Source organism: Oncorhynchus kisutch, linkage group LG10, assembly GCF_002021735.2.
Source record: "Oncorhynchus kisutch isolate 150728-3 linkage group LG10, Okis_V2, whole genome shotgun sequence".
NCBI lineage: Eukaryota > Metazoa > Chordata > Actinopteri > Salmoniformes > Salmonidae > Oncorhynchus > Oncorhynchus kisutch.
Window position 1 is genome coordinate 18367703 of NC_034183.2, and position 23102 is coordinate 18390804.

General features: G+C 43.6%; 1 protein-coding gene across 1 annotated transcript in view; it reads left to right on the forward strand.

The window, feature by feature from the left end:
• The window catches only part of LOC109898761 (protein unc-13 homolog A), an 82877-nt gene that overhangs the window by 55798 nt on the left and 3977 nt on the right, over nucleotides 1-23102 (forward strand). Inside the window, exons 20-39 of the mRNA XM_031832851.1 lie at nucleotides 1-152; nucleotides 429-544; nucleotides 3377-3540; nucleotides 3758-3911; nucleotides 4205-4273; nucleotides 8031-8120; nucleotides 8363-8497; nucleotides 9035-9168; nucleotides 9894-9979; nucleotides 10160-10286; nucleotides 10531-10627; nucleotides 11461-11604; nucleotides 11724-11801; nucleotides 11936-12013; nucleotides 12114-12202; nucleotides 12428-12577; nucleotides 13175-13298; nucleotides 17697-17753; nucleotides 17872-17952; nucleotides 18767-18914. The exon at nucleotides 1-152 is cut by the window's left edge and continues 18 nt beyond it. Of these exons, the coding sequence (XP_031688711.1) occupies nucleotides 1-152; nucleotides 429-544; nucleotides 3377-3540; nucleotides 3758-3911; nucleotides 4205-4273; nucleotides 8031-8120; nucleotides 8363-8497; nucleotides 9035-9168; nucleotides 9894-9979; nucleotides 10160-10286; nucleotides 10531-10627; nucleotides 11461-11604; nucleotides 11724-11801; nucleotides 11936-12013; nucleotides 12114-12202; nucleotides 12428-12577; nucleotides 13175-13298; nucleotides 17697-17753; nucleotides 17872-17952; nucleotides 18767-18914 (2273 nt within the window). The remainder of the gene's footprint in view (nucleotides 153-428; nucleotides 545-3376; nucleotides 3541-3757; nucleotides 3912-4204; nucleotides 4274-8030; nucleotides 8121-8362; nucleotides 8498-9034; nucleotides 9169-9893; nucleotides 9980-10159; nucleotides 10287-10530; nucleotides 10628-11460; nucleotides 11605-11723; nucleotides 11802-11935; nucleotides 12014-12113; nucleotides 12203-12427; nucleotides 12578-13174; nucleotides 13299-17696; nucleotides 17754-17871; nucleotides 17953-18766; nucleotides 18915-23102) is intronic.

The window sequence follows — 23102 nt, forward strand, 5'->3', positions numbered from 1 at the left end:
GGACCGAATCAAGGTGCGGGTGTGGGACGAGGATGATGACATCAAGTCTCGGGTGAAGCAGAAGTTCAAAAAGGAGTCAGATGACTTCCTGGGTCAGACCATCATCGAGGTCCGCATGCTGAGCGGAGAGATGGATGTCTGGTACAACCTGGGTCAGTACAGTCACAGTACAGGGTGAAATAACCACTTGTTAAGCTAATAAATCCAATCATTGAGCCTCTGACACTTCGGGTCCATATAATTACTTACTAGGTATCCATACGATGAGGTTAATTTGGTGAACTAATTTGGGTGAACTATCCTTTTAAAAATGATTTATTTCATATAAGAGTCATCATTATGGTTGAGGTCTTTATCAAAGATAGTTGTTGTTAGGTTGACTGTGGTATGTGTTGACTGAGAGTCTTGTGTCTGGTCCCTCTCTGCAGACAAGCGTACAGACAAGTCAGCCGTGTCTGGTGCCATCAGGATGCACATCAATGTAGAGATCAAAGGAGAGGAAACAGTCGCTCCATATCATGTCCAATACACCTGTCTGCACGAGGTAAGGTGTGTGTGTGTGTGTGTGTGTGTGTGTGTGTGTGTGTGTGTGTGTGTGTGTGTGTGTGTGTGTGTGTGTGTGTGTGTGTGTGTGTGTGTGTGTGTGTGTGTGAGAGAGAGAGAGAATGCATGTGCGTAGCATGGGTGCCTGCCTGCATAAAGTGTGTGTGTCCAATACACCTGTCTGCACGATATAAGGTGTGTGTGTGTGAGAGAGAGAGAGCATGTGCGTAGCATGGGTGCCTGCCTGCATAAAGTGTGTGTGGTCTGTGTGTGCGTGTGGTCTGTGTGTACATGCAAGCCTGTATGCTCCTGCCTTCAGGTGCTAAGTGATGTTAATAGCCCAGTCATTTTGGTTCATTTAGCTGACTGATGTAGCAGTCTTTCAATGAAGTTGTTGTTTCAGATGAAATAGAAGTTAATATCCCACAAAGGTGTCACCGCCTGCATTGCTCTATCAAGATAAATACCACATCAGATATAAAATACCACAGATAATATCTCTCACTCTGACCTTCTTCAAATATGCAACTGTCTACCATGTTTTTTTTTATTTGACCTTTATTTAACCAGGCAAGTCAGTTAAGAACACATTCTTATTTTCAATGACGGCCTGGGAACAGTGGGTTAACTGCCTGTTCAGGGGCAGAATGACAGATTTGTACCTTGTCAGCTCAGGGGTTTGAACTCGCAACCTTCCGGTTACTAGTCTAACGCTCTAACCACTAGGCTACCATTGCCCTATATCAAGTCATTACTCTGTCCAATATCAGGACATAGTTTGCAAACAGCTGAACCTAACAAGAGCTACTATTCAATTGTCCTGTAAATAATGGTCTGTACCAAATTCTCTCAATCTTCACTTTGGCTCAACACACATTGTAATGGTGAGTCGTGACACTGAATGATTCATATATTCCTGTACAATTTCAGGTACTAGCTGTTGGCACATAAAACCAACTGATACATTTCTCATGAAAGTCAGTCATGTATGAATGAATGGCGGCCCAGGCCTGAATAAATGATTAATTGAGTAACCCTCTGAGCACTGATCCGTCATCCAGTTAAATAGTCAGTCAGATAGATAGACAAACGCCATTGTAAATACAACCTATATTTATGCTTATTTATTTTCCCTTGTGTACCCTTAACCATTTGTACATCGTTGCAACACTGTATATATACACGTAATATGACATTTGTAATGCCTTTATTGCTTTGAAACTTCTGTATGTGTAATGTTTACTGTTAATTTTTATTGTTTATTTCACTTTTGTATATTATCTACCTCACTTGCTTTGACAATGTTAACACGTTTCCCATGCCAATAAAGCCCCTTGAATTGAATAGATAGATAGATAGATAGATAGATAGATAGATAGATAGATAGATAGATAGATAGATAGATAGATAGATAGATAGATAGATAGATAGATAGATAGATAGATAGATAGATAGATAGATAGATAGATAGATAGATAGATAGATAGATAGATAGATAGATAGATAGATAGATAGATAGATAGATAGATAGATAGATAGATAGATAGATAGATAGATAGATAGTCAGACAGATAGATAGATAGATAGATAGTCAGATAGATAGATAGATAGATAGATAGATAGATAGATAGATAGATAGATAGATAGATAGATAGATAGATAGATAGATAGATAGATAGATAGATAGATAGATAGATAGATAGATAGATAGATAGATAGATAGATAGATAGATAGATAGATAGATAGATAGATAGATAGATAGATAGATAGATAGATAGATAGATAGATAGATAGATAGATAGATAGATAGATAGATAGATAGATAGATAGATAGATAGATAGATAGATAGATAGATAGATAGATAGATAGATAGATAGATAGATAGATAGATAGTCAGATAGATAGTCAGACAGATAGATAGATAGATAGATAGATAGATAGTCAGACAGATAGATAGATAGTCAGACAGATAGATAGTCAGACAGACAGATAGATAGTCAGACAGATAGATAGTCAGACAGACAGATAGATAGTCAGACAGACAGATAGTCAGACAGATAGATAGTCAGACAGATAGATAGTCAGACAGATAGATAGTCAGACAGATAGATAGTCAGACAGATAGATAGATAGTCAGACAGATAGATAGATAGTCAGACAGATAGATAGATAGTCAGACAGATAGATAGATAGTCAGACAGATAGATAGATAGTCAGACAGATAGATAGATAGTCAGACAGATAGATAGATAGTCAGACAGATAGATAGATAGTCAGACAGATAGATAGTCAGACAGATAGATAGATAGTCAGACAGATAGATAGATAGTCAGACAGATAGATAGATAGTCAGACAGATAGATAGTCAGACAGATAGATAGTCAGACAGATAGATAGATAGTTAGTCAGTCAGTCAGTTAGATAGTCAGCCAGTCAGTCACTCAGTTAGATAGTCAGTTAGATAATCAGTCAGATAGTCAGATAGTCAGCCAGGCAGTCAGTCAGATAGTGAGTCAGTCAGTTAGATAGTCAGCCAGACAATCAGTCAGTCAGTTAGTTAGTCAGCTAGTCAGTCAGATACTCAGTCATACAGTATGTCAGTCAGTTAGATAGTCAGCCAGTCATTCAGTCAGATAGTCAGTCAGTCAGATAGATATTGTGTGTATTCTACTCTGCTCTCCTGCTCAGACACATTCACACAGAGATCATGATGAAAGCTCCCTTCATTCAGCCTTAGCAACTTCAACTCATTAACATCATAGTCTAGATTGAATAACCCGTCTCTTTCATCCTCTCTATCTCTCTCTCCCTCTCGCTCGCTCTGCCTACAGAACCTCTTCCACTTTGTCACAGATGTGCAGAGTTCTGGTGTTGTGAAGATTCCTGATGCTAAAGGGGATGATGCGTGGAAGGTGTACTTTGATGAGACTCCTCAGGAGATAGTGGATGAGTTTGCCATGCGCTACGGAGTGGAGTCAATCTATCAGGCTATGACGTGAGCTCAAATGTAGTACCCTACACACCCTGTCAGTGACACTCAGCAATAGCATACACATTACCAGATTGTAATGTGATGTATTGAGAGAACACCTAGTGTATGGTTGTGTTTAGGATGATACTGTGGTACACCCTAAACATCACAAGGGAATGCATGGGCAGCTTCATTAATACTAAAGTGATAATGTTTATGCCGTGGGTGTGTTCTCCCACAGTCACTTTGCCTGCCTGTCATCTAAGTACATGTGCCCTGGGGTGCCGGCGGTAATGAGTACCCTGCTGGCCAACATCAATGCATACTACGCCCACAGCACCCAGGCCACCAACAGCGTGTCTGCCTCTGACCGTTTCGCCGCATCCAACTTCGGGGTGAGTCGCCCCAAATGAACCCCTACCCTTACACTAAACTTAACAATACACCTTATGTAACCTTAACCGTATTACATTTCAACTTCGATGGGGTAGGGATGTCCAAAAAAGGACCCTCATTAAGGTTAGAGTTAGGGTAGGGATGTCCCATGGATTCCGGATAGCACTAAGCAGTTCATGAGGGATGGACAGATACATAATATGATGCAATGCCTCAACTCAATGTTCAAGGTGAGCCAATGGGTATGCTAGCTCTTAGGCTAATGTGTTGTGGCGTATTTTTTTTTTCTCAGAAAGAACGATTTGTGAAGCTCCTAGACCAACTCCACAACTCCCTTAGGATTGATCTGTCCATGTACCGGGTAGGCTACTCTTAACTTTCTCTCTTCTATTTCTCTCTCTCTCTGTTTTTCAATCTGTGTCCTTACCTACCTCTAGATCCCTTTTGCAAAACCAATTAACTAGTCTGCTAATATTGTTCCTCACCAAGGAGTCTTAGGCCTAGTTAACTGGTCTGTAACCAGATATAAGATGTGCATCGATGTGAGAAATCTGCGTAATAAATCAAATCAAATTGTATTAGTCGCATGCGCCGAACACAACAGGTGTAGACCTTACAGTGAAATGCTTACTTACGTACCCCTAACCAACAATGCCGTTTAAAAAAATACGGATAAGAATAAGAAATAAAAGTAACAACTAATTAAAGAGCAGCAGTAAAATAACAATAGCGAGACTATATACAAGGGGTACCGGTACAGAGTCAATGTGCGGGGGGGCACCGGTTAGTTGAGATAATATGTACATGTAGGTAGAGTTATTAAAGTAACTTTGCATAGATGATAATAACAGAGAGTAGCAGCGGTGTAAAAGGGGGGGACAATGCAAATAGTCTGGGTAGCCATTTGATTAGGTATTCAGGAGTCTTATGGCTTGGCTTGTTTAGAAGCCTCTTGGACCTAGACTTGGCCCTCCGGTACCACTTGCCGTGCGTTAGCAGAGAGAACAGTCTATGACTAGGGTGGCAGGAGTCTTTGACAGTTTTTAGGGCCTTCCTCTGACACTGCCTGGATGGCAGGAAGCTTGGCCCCAGTGATGTACTGGGCCATTCGCACTACTCTGTAGTGCCTTGCGGTCAGTCACTCAGTCTGACTGACCGCAAGGTAATCTGGTAATCTGTCTGGCCCTGAGCCTTGTGAATGTTGACCTGTTTAAAGGTCTTACTCACATCGGCTGCGGAGAGTGTGATCACACAGTCTTCCGGAACAGCTGGTGCTCTCATGCATGTTTCAGTGTTATTTGCCTCAAAGAGAGCATAGAAGTAGTTTAGCTTGTCTGGTAGGCTCGTGTCACTGGGCAGCTCTCGGCTATGCTTCCCTTTGTAGTCTGTAATGGTTTGCAAGCCCTGCCACATCCGACGAGCGTCAGAGCCGGTGTAGTACTTTTTGGTCTTAGTCCTGTATTGATGCTTTGCCTGTTTGATGGTTCGTTGGAGGCCATAGCAGGATATCTTATAAGTCCCGCTCCTTGAAAGCAGCTGCTCTAGAATTTAGCTCAGTGTGGATTTTTCCTGTAATCCATGGATTCTGGTTGGGATATGTACCTACGGTCACTGTGGGGACGACGTCATCGATGCATTTATTGATGAAGCCAATGACTGATGTGGTGGACTCTTCAATGCCATCAGAGGAATCCCGGAGCATATTCCAGTCTGTGCTAACAAAACAGTCCTGTAGCTTAGCACCTGCTTCCTCTGACCACTTTTTTATTGATCTAGTCACTGGTGCTTCCTGCTTTCATTTTGGCTTGTAAGCAGGAATCAGGAGGATAGAATTATGGTCAGATTTGCCAAATGGAGTGTGAGGGAGAGCTTTGTGTGCGTTTCTGTGTGTGGAGTAAAGGTGGTCCAGAGTTTTCTTTCCCTCTGGTTGCACATTTAACTTCTTATGGCTGCAATCCCATTAACGGGATAATTTTCAACAACTGCTGATTTGCAGAGCGCCACATTCAAATAATATTAGTAAAAATATTTATATTCATGAAATCACAAGTGCAATATAGCAAAACACAGTTTAGCCTTTTGTTAATCCACCTGTCGTGTCAGATTTTGAAAAGATGCTTTACAGCGAAAGCAATCCAAGCGTTTGTGTAAGTTTATCGATCACTCGACAAAACATTATGAACACCTAGCATCAAAGTAGCTTGATCACGAAAATCAGAAAAGCAATCAAATGAATTGTTTACCTTTGATGATCTTCGGATGTTTTCACTCACGAGACTCCCAGTTACACAATAAATGTTCCTTTTGTTCCATAAAGATTATTTTTATATCCAAAATACCTCTGTTTGTTTTGCGCGTTATGTTCAGAATCCACAGGAAAGAGCGATCACAAGAACGCAGACAAAAATTCCAAACAGTATCCGTAATGTCCACAGAAACATTTTTTTTTATAATTAATCCTCAGGTTGTTTTTAAAATATATAATCGATAATATATCAACCGCAACTGTCTTTTTCAGTAGGAGAGGGAAAGGCAATGGCTGCCCAAACTCTGTTGCGCATACAAAACGCTGCTGGCCCCCAGCCATACAATGACGCGATGTTATCGTTCTCGCTCATTTTTCAAAATAAAAGCCTGAAACTATGTCTAAAGACTGTTGACACCTTGAGGAAGCGATAGGAAAAGGAATCTGGTTGATATCCCTTTAAATGGAGCAAAGGCAGGCTATGGAGCATGGAGTTTTCAAAATAGAAGCCACTTCCTGGTTTGATTTTCCTCAGGGTTTCGCCTGCAATATCAGTTCTGTTATACTCACAGACAATATTTTGACAGTTTTGGAAACTTTAGAGTGTTTTCTATCCAATACTAATAATAATATGCATATATTAGCAACTGAGACTGAAGAGCAGGCCGTTTACTTTGGGCAACTTATTCATCCAAGCTACTCAATACTGCCCCCAGCCATAAGAAGTTTAACATGCTGATAGAAATTTGGTAAAACGGTTTTAAGTTTCCCTGCATTAAAGTCCCTGGCTACTAGGAGCGCCTCTTTGCAGATCTTCTCCAAGTCATTAAGGTTTCGAGGCTGACGTGTGGAAACTCAAACCTTCAGCTCCCTCCACAGATTTTCTATGGGATTAAGGTCTGGAGACTGGCTAGGCCACTCCAGGACCTTAATGTACTTCTTCTTGAGCCACTGCTTTGTTGCCTTGGCCGTGTGTTTTGGGTCATTGTCATGCTGGAATACCCATCCATGACCCATTTTCAATGCTCTGGCTGAGGGAAGGAGGTTCTCACCCAAGATTTGACGGTACATGGCCCCGTCCATCGTCCCTTTGATGCGGTGAAGTTGTCCTGTCCCCTTAGCAGAAAAACACCCCCAAAGCATAATGTTTCCATCTCCATGTTTGACGGTGGGGATGGTGTTCTTGGGGTCATAGGCAGCACTCCTCCTCCAAACATGGCGAGTTGAGTTGATGCCAAAGAGCTCCATTTTGGTCTCATCTGACCACAACACTTTCACCCAGTTGTCCTCTGAATCATTCAGATGTTCATTGGTAAACTTCAGAAGGGCATGTTTATGTGCTTTCTTGAGCAGAGGGACCTTGCGGGCGCTGCATGATTTCAGTCCTTCACGGCGTAGTGTGTTACCAATTGCAGATTTTTTTATTGTTCAAAGGGGTGACGAAAATAAATATTTAAAAAAGGAGAAACAGGCCCAAACAAAAAATTCAATCCAAAACCAAGGGTGCACATGGCTACCAAGAAAAACCAGAAGCCTCACAGCTCTGCAAGATGGCTCACTCTAGTTCCTTGCACCTGTGCCCTTTCAACGCTTAATAAGTCTACACAGGACTTCCTGGCTTAGCACCTACTGCTGCCCCCTGGGGATGTTGAAGTTTATCCTGGTAGTTTATTGTTTAGCTTAATATCTCTACTGTCTCTCTCTCTCTCTCTCTCTCTCTCTCACACACACACACACACACACACACACACACACACACACACACACACACACACACACACACACACACACACACACACACACACACACACACACACACACACACACACACACATACTTATCTCACTGTGGATCTATCATCTGTGTGTAACAGAATAACTTCCCAGCCAGCAGTCCTGAGAGGCTGCAGGACCTCAAGTCTACTGTGGACCTGCTCACCAGCATCACCTTCTTCAGGATGAAGGTAACTCTCTCTTCTCTCTCTCTTCTCTTTCATTTCACTCCATCCACTCCTTGGATCACCTCTACTTTGCTATGTTTGGTACCACATGTATCCATTCTTGTTTACACTGTACAGTATCGCTACACTACATGCTCTTTTCAAACATGCATCTTCACTGAATTTCTTTGACCCAGTGTGGTTGTATGGGCTTTCCCAGTTTCAGTAACTTCTCAATCTGTCTGTGTCTGTGTGTCTGTCCTCAGGTACAGGAGCTACAGAGTCCCCCTCGAGCCAGTCAGGTGGTGAAGGACTGTGTCAAGGCCTGTCTCAACTCCACCTACGAATACATCTTCAACAACTGTCACGAACTCTACAGCCGCGAGTACCAGACAAACCCGGTGTGTGTGTGTGTGTGTGTGTGTGTGTGCATGCGTGAAGGTGTGCTGTGTGAAGGTGTGCGTGCGTGTGTGTGTGTGTGTCTCTCTCTCTCTGTCCGTGTCATTAGGACCTCAGGTGGTCTCCATCAAGCCTCTACAGGATTTTTATATGGATTTACAAGCCTTGTTTTTGCGTTATTAAAGTGGGGCGATTCATTCCGACTCCCTTCATGAATTTCAAAAGCTAATTTTTCCTTTGAATAAAACATTCCACCCTGAGGTTCCTTGCAATATTTTGTTGAATCTTCAGTTCATTCTTCAGTTTGAACCTCTGTGGTGGTATGACTACTTTTTTTCTGACTTTGTCAGCTTTCTTCAAAGCACTAAACTTGCTACATGTGGTTTGATGGGTTCATCAGCTCATTTGAGTAGCGAAGAGATATATATCATTGGAGTTGAGTGGTAGCGAAGATATATATATCAGACAAACTACGATAGTAGCTACAATAGTAGCCCATGTGATAGTATCCCAGTGACTGAGTGTGTTGTTTTGTCCAGGCCAAGCTAGGAGTGGTCGTTCCAGAAGAGCAGGGTCCCAGCATCAAGAACCTGGACTTCTGGTCCAAACTCATCACCCTCATCGTGTCCATCATAGAGGAAGACAAGAACTCCTACACACCCTGCCTAAACCAGTGAGTCTGTCACTCTCTCTAGCCATATCAGTCTGTTTCACTGTCGCTCTCCCTCCCCCTGTCTCTCTCCCCCTGTCTCTCTTTCTCTGTATCTCTCCCCCTGTCTCTCTTTCTCTGTCTCTCTGTATCTCTCCCCCTGTCTCTCTTTCTCTGTCTCTCTCCCCCTGTCTCTCTTTCTCTGTCTCTCTTTCTCTGTCTCTTTCTCTGTCTGTCTTTCTCTGTCTCTCTTTCTCTGTCTCTCTTTCTCTGTCTCTCTTTCTCTGTCTCTCTTTCTCTGTCTCTCTTTCTCTGTCTCTCTCCCCCTGTCTCTCTCCCCCTGTCTCTCTCCCCCTGTCTCTCTTTCTCTGTCTGTCTTTCTCTGTCTCTCTTTCTCTGTCTGTCTTTCTCTGTCTCTCTTTCTCTGTCTCTCTTTCTCTGTCTCTCTTTCTCTGTCTCTCTTTCTCTGTCTCTCTTTCTCAGTCTCTTTCTCTGTCTGTCTTTCTCTGTCTCTCTTTCTCTGTCTCTCTTTCTCAGTCTCTTTCTCTGTCTGTCTTTCTCTGTCTGTCTTTCTCTGTCTATCTTTCTCTGTCTCTTTCTCTGTCTCTCTTTCTCTGTCTCTCTTTCTCTGTCTCTCTTTCTCTGTCTCTCTTTCTCTGTCTCTCTTTCTCTGTCTCTTTCTCTGTCTCTCTCCACCTTTACATCCATATGTAACTCCATGTCTGTTTCTTACCATCTGCCACACACAGGTTTCCTCAGGAGCTCAACGTGGGTAAAATCAGTGCTGAGGTGATGTGGAACCTGTTTGCTCAGGATATGAAGTACGCCATGGAGGGTGAGCACTGAATAATGTTGCACCTCACCACACTGTTGTTCTAGATCTGTCCTGGCAGTTGTTTTCTGTTTTTATGGACTGTTATAATGCTTTTGCAAGCAGATATGGCACACTCTCTCTCTCTCTCTTTTCTCTTTTCTCTCTTTTCCTCTCTCTCTCGATCTCTCGCTCAACTCTCAGAGCATAAAAAGAACCGGCTGTGTAAGAGCGCAGATTACATGAACCTGCACTTCAAGGTCAAGTGGCTATACAACGAGTACTGCAGAGACCTGAACTTCTTTAAGAGCCGTGTGCCTGAGTACCCGGCGTAAGTGCCACCTGTGCCATGATGACACACTCACCTTAAAACACACGCATGCATGCAGGTACATTCCCACATACACACATGTACGCACTCACACACTACCTCCCTGGTACTATACAGCACAGCCCATAAGCAGTTCCAGGTGGACTGCAGCGACAGGTTTTCTCTCAGACCCCAGAAGTAGTTTGAAATCAAAAGTTCCAGTGGGGTTGATTAAATTAAACCACCCCCGTGTGATGTCTCCTAGGTGGTTCGAGCCATTTGTCATCCAGTGGTTGGACGAGAACGAGGAAGTGTCTCGAGACTTCCTGCATGGTGCACTGGAGAGGGACAAAAAGGACGGGGTAAACTCTTCTCCTTATGTCCTCAAAATGAAAGTTGTGTTGTTTGTGGCAGAATGAAAGTAATCCCTTCCTTTGTAGCTCCTCACTAAACCTCCTAGTTATCAGGCAGACTTATCCTACATGTCTCCAGCACTCATCAAAGACTTCCCTGAGACAATGGATGCCAAAGCACAGATGTTGCAGGGGAGACTCGAGCTCAAAGTAGAAAGTAGGGAGTTTAGAATATAAAGAGATGTTCTCAGAAAGTAGAGAGAGGCTATAAAGAGATTTGTGCAGACTCTTCTCAGGTAGGGAGATAAAGTCTGACTGTACCAGCCTGTGGATTAATGAGCTCTGTTCCCAACCAATGGGAGCTGCCCTTCCCTCATTACCCAGTAGCACCTGGGGGAGCCACCACAGACTCACCTCTGTCTGCCAATTAGAGGCAGACAGACGGACAGACCCACCTGACCCGGCCGTCTGTCTGGACTGCTGTCTGGCTGCAAACAACCCTAGTGGTCCTCAGGACAACTAGCATATCTATTTACTCTCTCAAAGCTCAGTGGTCCAGTAGGCCAGACACCATCTCTCTCTCTTCCTCCCCCGTCTCTCTCCCCTGTTGTTAACAATCCATGGCCTCTGTCCTCCAATCATAATGGTATCTCTATTCCTCTCCCCTTCTCTGCTATGGACCACTCTCTCCTCTTCCTCTATTCCTTCCCCTCTCTTCCTTCCTCTCTCTCAGCTGTGCTAAGGAAAACTCTTTCCTCTCTTTTCCCTCTCTCTCCAGTCTCTCTCTCCTCTCCTCCCATCTCTCTCTCTTAATGCTCTCTCTCTCTCCTTTCCCACTACAGTTCCAGGTGACTTCGGAGCATGCTCTGTTCTCCTGCTCCGTGGTGGATGTCTTCTCTCAGCTCAACCAGAGCTTTGAGATCATCCGCAAGCTGGAGTGTCCCGACCCCCAGATCATAGGCAACTGCATGAAACGCTTCGCCAAGGTACACTACAGTATTCTACACACTATAGCCACATCATTCATGGCTTCATGATGGTAAGCTGAGCCTAGTCACAGAGACAGTGGTTGACATACTCCTATCTCCTCCTGCTCTCTCCTCAGACAATTGGCAATGTTCTCATATCCTACTCGGACATTATCTCCAAGTGCTTTGCTAACTACGTCAACATGGAGAAAGTGGTGAGTGCCCAATCACTGGACGTGACACATGTTGGGTGGGGATGCTCATCAGTATAGTGTAGTGTTTGTGCATTTCAATGAAAATGTGTGGTATTTCGATAGTGTAGTGGACAATGACTTTGTGTTGTTTGCAGCCATGCATCCTGATCAACAACATCCAGCAGCTCAGAGTTCAACTGGAGAGGATGTTTGAGGCCATGGGAGGAAAGGATGTGAGTGGCTCTCATATCCCAGTATCAGTCCGTCCGTCCGGGTGTGCGTGGACGGATGTGCGTTTGTGTGTACATGTATCTATTGGTGTGTGTGTTTCAGCTGTGCAAGGAGGCCAGTGACTTCCTGAAAGACCTGCAGTTGAAGCTAAACACTGTGATGGATGATCTCAGCAGGATATTTTCTGTCAGGTGAGCTAGGCACACTGGTGGGGACTGTCAGACAACAGAGAGGCAGCAAGCAGCCATTCCATCTACTATATATTTCATTAATATCACAGTGCCTTTCTCTCCTTGCTACGTAGTCTCATCCGAATATGTCAAAATGATGGCATTTAACCTTTTTATGTCACTTCAGCTGAGATATTAGTTGCGTGACTTTCTATGTCTCGTGTGTTTATGTGTGTGTGTGTGTAGTTTTCAGCCACAGATTGAAGACAATGTGAAGCAAATGGGAGACATCCTTGGCCAGGTGAAGGGGACCAACGTGGGAGCTAACAACTGCAGCAGTGTGGCCCAGGATGCTGACAAAGTTCTGGAGCCTATCATGGATTTCCTGGACAGCAAGTGAGAGAGAGTTGTCCTGTAATGTTGCTAATCCCTTTTTGGCTGTAGTCTCTATTTCTTTCTTTTCCAGTCTCTTTCAATCTTGCCGTCTTTTCCCCGCTCCCTATCCCTGTCGCTCTCTCTTTTAACACATCTTTCCATCTGGTTCTTTCTTTCCTTCTCTTTTTCTTCATCTCTTAATCTCTCTCTGTCTCCTCTGTCATCTCTCTCTGTGTCTCCTCTGTCATCTCTCTCTGTGTCTCCTCTGTCATCTCTCTCTGTGTCTCCTCTGTCATCTCTCTCTGTGTCTCCTCTGTCATCTCTCTCTGTGTCTCCTCTGTCATCTCTCTCTGTGTCTCCTCTGTCATCTCTCTCTGTGTCTCCTCTGTCATCTCTCTCTGTGTCTCCTCTGTCATCTCTCTCTGTGTCTCCTCTGTCATCTCTCTCTTCTCTTTCGGTTTGAACACCATTTCTTGTCAATTCTTGGCTGGTGCGCTGTTGGACTCCCTTCTGTCGCTCATTATTTCCTTCCTTCCTTCCTTCCTTCCTTCCTTCCTTCCTTCCTTCCTTCCTTCCTTCCTTCCTTCCTTCCTCTACCTTCGCTCTGTCTGCTGTCAGCCTGACGCTGTTTGCGAAGATCTGTGAAAAGACGGTGCTGAAACGTGTTCTGAAGGAGCTGTGGAAACTGGTGATGAACACTATGGAGAGGACCATCGTCCTGCCCCCTCTCACCGACCAGACGGTACGAACACACACCCTTCTGAGTATGCAAATATTCATGCACGCATGCACGCAGTCACTCACACTCACATGCACGCAGTCACTCGCACTCACATGCACACAGTCATACACACTCACATGCCTGCAGTCACATACACTCAATGAACACAGTCACACTCACATGCCTGCAGTCACATACACTCACATGCCTGCAGTCACATACACTCAAAATGAACACAGTCACACTCACATGCCTGTAGTCACATACACTCACATGCACGCAGTCACACACACTCACATGCCTGTAGTCACACATTCTTTGATACACACACACAGCCCACACTACCAACTGCTACACAGGCACAAACCACTTCTCAGTATGGGATGAGAACCAACACAGATCAGAGTTATGTTTATTCAAGGGATTCATGCTCTGATATGTGGTATGTGAGGGAGATATATTTAAGCAATAAGGGCCGAAGAGGTGTGCTATATGGCCAATATACCACGACTAAGGGCTGCTTTTAAGCACAATGCAACGTGGAGTGCCTGGACACAGCCCTTAGCCATGGTATATTGGCCATAATGTCACAACCCCTGAGGTGCCTTATTGCTATTATAAATTGGTTGCCAACATACTGTAATTAGAGCAGTAAAAATACATGTTTTGTCATAACCGTGGTATATGGTCTGATATACCACAGTGGTCAGAAAATCAGCGTTCAGTGCTCGAACCACCCAGTTTATAATGAATATTTGATCTGTTCTGAGTATAGTATTTAGTACAACAAACTCTCCCACATACGCACACAGTGAGCAGCCAGGACAGTCATTAGACAGGGAAGAAGTAGGGCTGAGATAGATGGCAGACATTTTGTCTACATTATAAGATGCTTACAAGTGACTGTATAATAATAGATCTGATTGGTGATTATTAAGTAATGATGGGTCTGATATGCCCCTCTCCCCAGCCCCCAGGCCACATACAAAAAGACCCCCAGTCTTTCATTCACTCCATAGATTTAGGTGAAACCCAAAAGTGGAAATGGGAAGGAGTGGACAATGTCATTCTAACCCTGTTCTCCAGGATGGTGCTCCTAGTCACAAACTAACATCTAAACTCAACTACTTCCAACTCAACAGTGACATTGATACAACTGTTGAGCCTTTCATGTTGGACAGCAGCCGGTATATTTATTTTGCTTTTGATATGTCTGTTGTCATTTTTGTTTGGTAACAAAAGAGCCTCACATCATTCTATAGTAGCATGGTTGCCCTGTATCTCTATCAGTTAGACCCAACTAGTGTGTGTTTGTCCCACAGGGGCAGAGACAGAGGGGGTGTTCCAGTACCAGTCTCAGTACTGTAGGTCACTCTGTCCCTCTCTCCTATCCATTTGATATGTGTATTACTGCTGCTTGGAGGATTGATCTGGGGCTCCGTGCAGCATCACTGACCCTCCTATCTGGTTATTACATCCTACTCCCACTGCTCTTCCTCCACAGATGATTGTAAGTACAGCACATCTTGCGTGTCATTGTGTCTGTCTGTCCCACAGTTGGTTAGTGAAGGGTGGTCAGTCCTCTGCTATATGTGGCTGCAAACTGTCCCCCCCTTTGTCCCCCACATCCTCACTCCTCCTATCTGTCTCTCTGTCTTCCACCTGCTCTGTTACTCCTCTCCTCTCTCTGTTCTCCTCTCTTCTCCTGTCCTCCTCCACCTCTGTCTCTCTCTCTGAGGTGACAGCTGCATGGTGCATTCCTGACTGACTCAGAGAAGGCCCCACTCTCCCCCATACAACCCACCAATCGGAAGCCCCCCTTCCTACTACTGCCCTTTGCCCTGCCCCACCCCCAGTGTTGCCTTGTTCTTCTCTTATTGTCCCAGGGCTCCCTTTCTGTGTGACTCTGACGTTGTGGCTTAATACCTGGTGCCTGCCCCTATCCCAACTCCCCTGTAGTAATTCTCCCAGTATGTCTCTGCAGGCCTGCTGTGTTGATCTGTCCTGGTTTGGTTCCATGTCTTGTTGTTGTAGAATGATAGTCATAATAGCATAGCGATAAGCTAAGGTATATACTTTCACCATCGCTGGTCTATACCAGAAGTGGGGGTTAGTACTGGTGACACACACATACACATACAGTAGACATACAGTAACAGTCAACCGTTTGGACACATCTACTCATTCAAAGGTTTTTCTTTATTTTTGACTATTTTCTACATTGTAGAATAGAGTAGTGAAGACATCAAAACTATGTAGTTACCAAAAAAGTGTGAGATTCTTCAAAGTAGCCACCCTTTGCCTTGATGACAGCTTTGCACACTCTTGGCATTCTCTCAACCATCTTCACCTGGAATGCTTTTCCAACAGTCTTGAAGGAGTTCCCACATATGCTGAGCACTTGTTGGCTGCTTTCCCTTCACTCTGAAGTCCTACTCATCCTAAACCATCTCAATTGGTTTGAGGTTGGGTGATTGTGGAGGCCAGGTTTGGTGTGTTTTGGGTCATTGTCCTGTTGGAAAAAAAATGATAGTCCCACTAAGGGCAAACCAGATGGGATGCCATATCGCTGCAGAATGCTGTGGTAGCCATGCTGGTTAAGTGTGCCTTGAATTCTAACTAAATCACTGACAGTGTCACGAGCAAAGCTCCCCCACACCATCACACCTCCTCCCCCATGCTTCATGGTGGGAACCACACATACAGAGATCATCTGTTCACCTGCTCTGCGTCTCACAATCACATGGCGGTTGGAACCAAAAATCTCACATTGGGACTCATCAGGCCAAAGGACAGATTTCCATCGGTCTAATGTCCATAGCTCATGTTTCTTGGTCCAAGCAAGGCTCTTCTTTTTATTGGTGTCCTTTAGTAGTGGTTTCTTTGCAGCAATTCGACCACGAAGGCCTGATTCACGCAGTCTCCTCTGAACAGTTGAGATGTTGAGATGTGTCTGTCACTTGAAATCTTTGAAGCATTTATTTGGGCTGGAGTCTGATGTGCAGTTAACTCTAATAAATGTATCCTCTGCAGCAGAGGTAACTCTGGGTCTTCCTTTCCTGTGGCGGTCCTCATGAGAGCCAGTTTCATCATAGTGCTTGATGGTTTTTGCAACGGCACTTGAAAAAACTTTCAAAATACTACATGATTCCATATGTGTTGTTCCATAGTTTTGATTTATTCACTATTATTCTACAATGTATAAAATAGTACAAATAAAGAAAAACCCTTGAATGAGTAGGTGTGTCCAAACTGTTGACTGGTACTGTATGTCTGAGAACCCACTTCTGCTCTACAGCACAGAAACCCTCTCAATGCTGTGTTTTCGCAATTGTATCGTCCCTAGTCTGTAACATCTGGATTGCTGTTTTTTTAACTTACTTTTCTAGAATAACTAGAATTTTTCTAACAACTTCTTCGGGATAGGGGGCAGCATTTTTACTTTTGGATAAATACCCAAATTCAACTTCCTGCTACTCATCCCCAGAATATAAGATATGCATATTATTAGTATATGTTATATGTTACTGTTTGAATCATGTCCGTGAGTATAACAGAACTTATGTAGCAGGCAAAACCCAGAGGACAAACCATTCAGATTTTTTTTTTGAGGTCACTGTCTATTCAATTAGATTTCATTGGGAAACCAGATTTCTAAGGGACTTGTTTGCAGTTCCTACCGCTTCCACTGGATGTCACCAGTCTTTAGAAATTGGTTGAGGTTATTCCTTTGTGTAATGAAGAAGTACGGCCATATTGAATGAGTGTCACTTGAAGTGGACTCGAAAAGTAGAGTCAGTTTGTTGTCTTCCTGTATTGAACACAGATCATCCCGTCTTCAAATTGATTGATTATTAACGTTTAAAAATACCAAAAGTAGTTTGAAATGTTTTGACAAAATTTACAGGTAACTTTTGAGATATTTTGTAGTGACATTGCGCAAGTTGGAAGCTGTGTTTTTCTGGATCAAACACGCCAAATAAATTGACATTTTGGATATGTATCGATAGAATTAATCGAATAAAAGGACCATTTGTGATGTTTATGGGACATATTGGAGTGCCAACAAAAGAAGCTTGTCAAAGGTAAGGCATGATTTATATTTTATTTCTGCGTTTTGTGTGGCGCCTGCAGGGTTGAAATATGCTGCTCTCTCTTTGTTTACGGTTGTGCTATCATCTTGTGCTTTCGCCGAAAAGCCTTTTTGAAATCTGACATGTTGGCTGGATTCACAACGAGTGTAGCTTTAATTTGGTATCTTGCATGTGTGATTTAATGAAAGTTAGATTTTTATAGTATGTTATTTGAATTTGGCATTCTGCATTTTCCCTGGCTAGCAAGCGACTGAGTGACTGCTACCCTGCGTCGTGATCATAATGAAGTCCTCTTCCCTCTGTTTTTACCTCTGCTCACCTCTAGGGAACTCAGCTCATCTCCAACGCTGCCAAGCAGCTGGGACAGCTCTCCAAGATAAAGGTACCACACATCTTGTCTCGCGCCATATTACTACTGTCTGCATTTAAGAGTTCTGTACGATCTGCATCGAAGAGTTATTTCTTTGTGTTGTTAACCTGTCTATGTGTTTGTTTCACAGGAGCACATGGGTCGTGAGGAGGCCAAAGCCCTGTCCCCTAAACAGTGTGCTGTGATAGAACTGGCCCTGGACACCATCAAGGTACAACCCAAAACTACTGTCTTTCTCCTGAACCTAAGCTACAGTCACACAAACATACACACACACACACACACACACACACACTTTGACCTGATTAACTATGACTTTTTAAAATATACATCATATTGTACTGTATTATGAATAGAGTGGTAATTTTAGGCCTTCCATTGAAGTCAGTAAAAGTGTTGGCTTTAGGCTAGTACAGTTAAACAACTCTAATCTAGATAAATGATTTTCAAGATGTATGAAAGACTAATTTTCCCAGCCATGTCCTGTCTAACTGTAGCAGACAGGTCTGTGATTCAGTTTGTGAGGGTTTCCTGTGTAGTGTGATTTAAGGCAGATTAAGCTGAGGTAAATGCGGCTTATTTATAATGGTAATTTGAATAAGGGCTTGTCAGTGAGCCAATGGCAACTACTTCTCTGCCTGAGTATAGTATGCCTATGGAGTATGAAACCATAGTGTGCTAACATAGTCGTGTATCAGGAAACGTCAAGGTGTGGCTTTCAGAAAAATGAAGTAGTAGGATTGAAATGTCTGTATAATGTCTGAAATGTATCTGCATGTAATTTATTTCAAGGACATACGGGTGTGGGTCTTGTAGTGCACACTCAACACACTTCAGCCTAGTTTGGAAACAACTATATTCGGACTCTGTCCTCTCTCCCTCGCTCTTTCTCTCTCTCTCTCCCCCCGTCTCCCTCCTTCTCTCTCTTCCTCTTGCTTTCTCTCTCTCCCTCTCTCTTTCTCTCTCTCCCCCTCTCTCCCGTTCTCTTTCTCTCCCTCGTTCTCTCTCTCTCTGCCTTACTGTAGCAATACTTCCATGCTGGAGGGGTGGGTCTGAAAAAGACCTTCCTGGAGAAGAGTCCTGACCTGTTGTCTCTACACTACGCCCTGTCCCTCTACACCCAGGCCACAGACAAACTCATCAAGACCTTTGTTTCATCTCAGATCGCACAAGGTAGGGTGCCTCTCCAACCCCTCTTTCTCTCTCTCTCAATCTCTTTCTGCCTCTTCTCACCTCACTCTCAAGTCTTCCATTTCTTTACTTCCTTCCTCTCTCCTCCACCTCCGTACAGTCAGTTTCTCTCTCACTGTGCTTAATGGACATTGATGTGTGTAATATGGCCACTTACTGAGTGTAATATGATGCCATAGCTCCGTGTGTCCTTGTTTGCCTTCTGTGCTGTTATGTATCAGAGACATTCTCTAACATATCCTGTGTTGTGGTTACTCCAGAGTTTCCCAGAAACCCACTATTTTATTTCCTGTTAAATATTTCAGTGGTGTTGTAGAACCAACTGCTTTGGAGGGATGCTTTCTCTCCGGGTTATAAAACATTTAATTCTCTATTCAGGCTCTCCGGGAGCTTAAAGAGAAACGCGTTATGTGATCAGACAGGTATTTGAGATTGAATTAACGAGAGATTCTGAACGAGAACGAGTGAGTCAGACAATGACTGGACAAAAGGAGTGTGTGTGAGTGGGTGGGTGTTCATCTCTGACTGACTGTTTGAAAGAGTATCTTATTTGAACCACAGGGTCAGTCTCCTGCATAGTTGGGGATTTCTGTTTTGCTTATTTTGTTTACCCCTCCTCCTTTTTGAACGATGGAGTGATGATGATGATGACAGGTGGATCAGTTTGTCTGGAAGGGCTCCCTGACATACCATACCCTCTGTTCCCCACACACACACACACGCACGCACGCGCACACGCCCCAGGGCAGGTCCCTCCAGCAGTGACAGGAGGTGACAGTTCCCCCTCCCTTCTCCCCTTCGGCAAAACACAGAATCGTAACATCAGCAGTGGCGCTCTCTTTGTCAGGGTACAGTACCCGTCAAAGCTTTGGACACACCTATTCATTCAGGGGTTTGTCTTTATCTTTACTACTTTCTACATTGAAGATATCAAAATTATGAAATAACACATATGGAATCATACAGTAACCAAAAAAGTGTTAAACAAATCTAAATATATTTTATTTTGGAGATTCTTGAAAGTAGCCACCCTTTGCCTTGATCACAGCTTTGTACACTCTTGGCATTCTCCCAACCAGCTTCATGAAGAATGCTTTTCCATCAGTCTTCAAGGGGTTCCCAGATATGCTGAGCACTTGTTGGCTGCTTTCCCTTCACTCTGCTGTCCTACTCATCTCAAACCATCTCAATTGGGTTGATGCAGCACTTGGTCACATAGCCCTTACACAGCCTGGAGGTGTGTTTTGGGTCATTGTCCTGTTGAAAAACAAAATGATAGTCCCACTAAGTGCAAACCAGATGGGAAGCCATATCGCTGCAGAATGCTGTGGTAGCATTCTAAATAAGAATACCTTGAATTCTAACTATATCACTGACAGTGTCACCAGCAAAGCATCTCCACACCATAACACCTCCTCCCCCATGCTTCACGGTGGGAACCAAACATGCAGAGATCATCCTTTCACCTACTCTGCGTCTCACAAAGACACGGCAGTTGGAACCAAAAATCGCAAGTTTGGGCTCATCAGACCAAAGGACAGATATTCACCGGTCTAATGTCCATTGCTCGTGTTTCTTGGCCCAAGCATGTCTCTTCTTCTTATTGGAGTCCTTTAGTAGTGGTTTCTTTGCAGCATTTTGACCATGAAGGCTTGATTAACGCAGTCTCCTCTGAACAGTTGATGTTGAGATGTGTCTGTTATTTAAAATCTGTGAAGCATTTATTTGGGCTGGAATCTGAGGTGCAGTTACCTTGAATTAACTAATCCTCTGCAGCAGAGGTAACTCTGGGTCTTCCTTTCCTATGGCGGTCCTTATGAGAGCTCGTTTCATCATAGCACTTAATGGTTTTTGCGACTGCACTTGAAGAAACTGAAAGTTCTTGAAATGTTCTGGATTGACTGGCCTTCACGTCTTAAAGTAATGATGGACTGTCGTTTGTCTTTGCTTATTTGAGCTGTTCTTGCCATAATATGGATTTGGTCTTTTACCAAATAGGGCTATCTTCTGAAAACCAACCCTTCCTTGTCACAACAGAACTGATTGGCTCAAATGCATTAAGAAAGAAAGAAATTCCACAGATGAACTTTTAACAAGGCACACCTGTTAATAGAAATGCATTCCAGGTGACTACCTAATGAAGCTGGTTGAGAGAATGCCAAAATTGTGCAAAGCTGTCAAGCTGGGTGGCTACTTTTAAGAATCTCAAATATAAAATATATTTTGATTTGTTTAACACTTTTTTGGTTACTACATGATTCCATATATGTTATTTCATTGTTTTGATGTCTTCACTATTATTCTACAATGTAAAAAATAAAGAAAAACCCTTGAATGAGTGTGTGGGTCCACACTTTGGACTGGTAGTGTATATTAGAGCTGAGGGACTTTCTGGGGGTCTGATTTCACGTCTCCTCCTCCTCAGAGATTTAGACACACACAGTTCTCCAATAAAGAAGCCCTCTAATTTGTACCTTATTGTGCAGCTGTTTAATTATAATCAGTTTAGCTTGCTTTTATTCCCCCCCCAAAAAAATTGTGCTGCACCCTCTGACCCTCTGAGTGACTTGAGGACTGACAGTCCCATCATGCCCCTGCCCTCCTATAGAACTCACCGGCACACTAACGTTTTTCAGTCACCACTGATTAAGACATAAATAATTACAAACTCACATTTTAGGGAAAGAAAGTCAGTCAACCGACCTACCTACAATTTCCACCATCATCTCTCCTCCCTCCCAGACAAACGATGTCCGTGCCTGACTGGAGCCCGCTACAGGGCCCTGCGTGTATCCCCCTAACGCTCACCACCCCCAGGCCTATCAGCATGGAACGAAGAACTCCTAGCCCTAGAGCCCAAACCCAGGCCCAAGGCTAACCTGTGTTGTGTGGAGAGGTACACACATTCCCTGGTCAAGTGCAGTTCAAATCCTGTTGGCTTTCTGGGCACAATTCCCCTTGTAGTCGCAAGATAACAAGCACTCTTTAGAATTGGTTTATTTTTTTATTTTTTTATTTAACCAGGTAGGCCAGTTGAGAACAAGTTCTCATTTACAACTGTGACCTGGCCAAGATCAAGCAAAGCAGTGCGACACAATCAAACAACACAGAGTTACACATACACAAACGTATGGTCAATAACACAATCGAAAAAATATATGTACAGTGTGTGCAAATGTAGAAGATTAGGGAGGTAAGTCAATAAATAGGCCATAGACGCCGAAATAATTACAATTTAGCATTAATACTGGAGTGATGGATGTGCGGATGATGATGTGCAAGTAGAGTACTGGGGTGAAAAAGAGCAAGAGGGTAAGTAATATGGGGGATGAGGTAGTTGGGTGGGCTATTTACAGATGGGCTGTGTACAGGTACAGTGACCGGTAAGCTGCTCTGACAGCTGATGCTTAAAGTTAGAGAGGGAGATATAAGACTTCAACTTCAGAGATTTTTGCCATTTGTTCCAGTCATTGGCAGCAGAGAACTGGAAGGAAAGGCTGCCAAAGTAAGTGTTGGCTTTGGGGATGACCAGTTAAATATACCTGCTGATGCGCGTGCTACGGGTGGGTGTTGCTACGGTGACCAGTGAGCTGAGATAAGGCCGGGCATTACCTAGCATAGACTTATAGATGACCTGGAGTGGGTTTTGCGACGAATATGTAGCGAGGGCCAGCCAACGAGAGCGTACAGGTCGCAGTGGTGGGTAGTATATGGGGTTTTAGTAACAAAACGGATGGCACTGTGATAGACTACATCCAATTTGCTGAGTAGAGTGTAAATGACATTACCGAAGTCAAGGATCGGTAGGATAGTCAGTTTTACGAGGGTATGTTTGGCAGCATGAGTTTTTATTTTATTTACCTTTATTTAACTAGGCAAGTCAGTCAAGAACAAATTCTTATTTTCAATGACGGCCTAAGGAACAGTGGGTTAACTGCCTGTTCAGGGGCAGAATGACAGATTTGTACCTTGTCAGCTCGGGGATTCGAACTTGCAACCTTCCGGTTACTAGTCCAACGCTCTAACCACTAGGCTACCCTGCCGCCCCAGCACGCTACGCTGTGTGAAGGAGGCTTTGTTGCGAAATAGGTTTACAGTCTAACCAGACACCTAGGTATTTGTAGTTGTCCACATATTCTACGTCAGAACCATCCAGAGTAGACATGTATG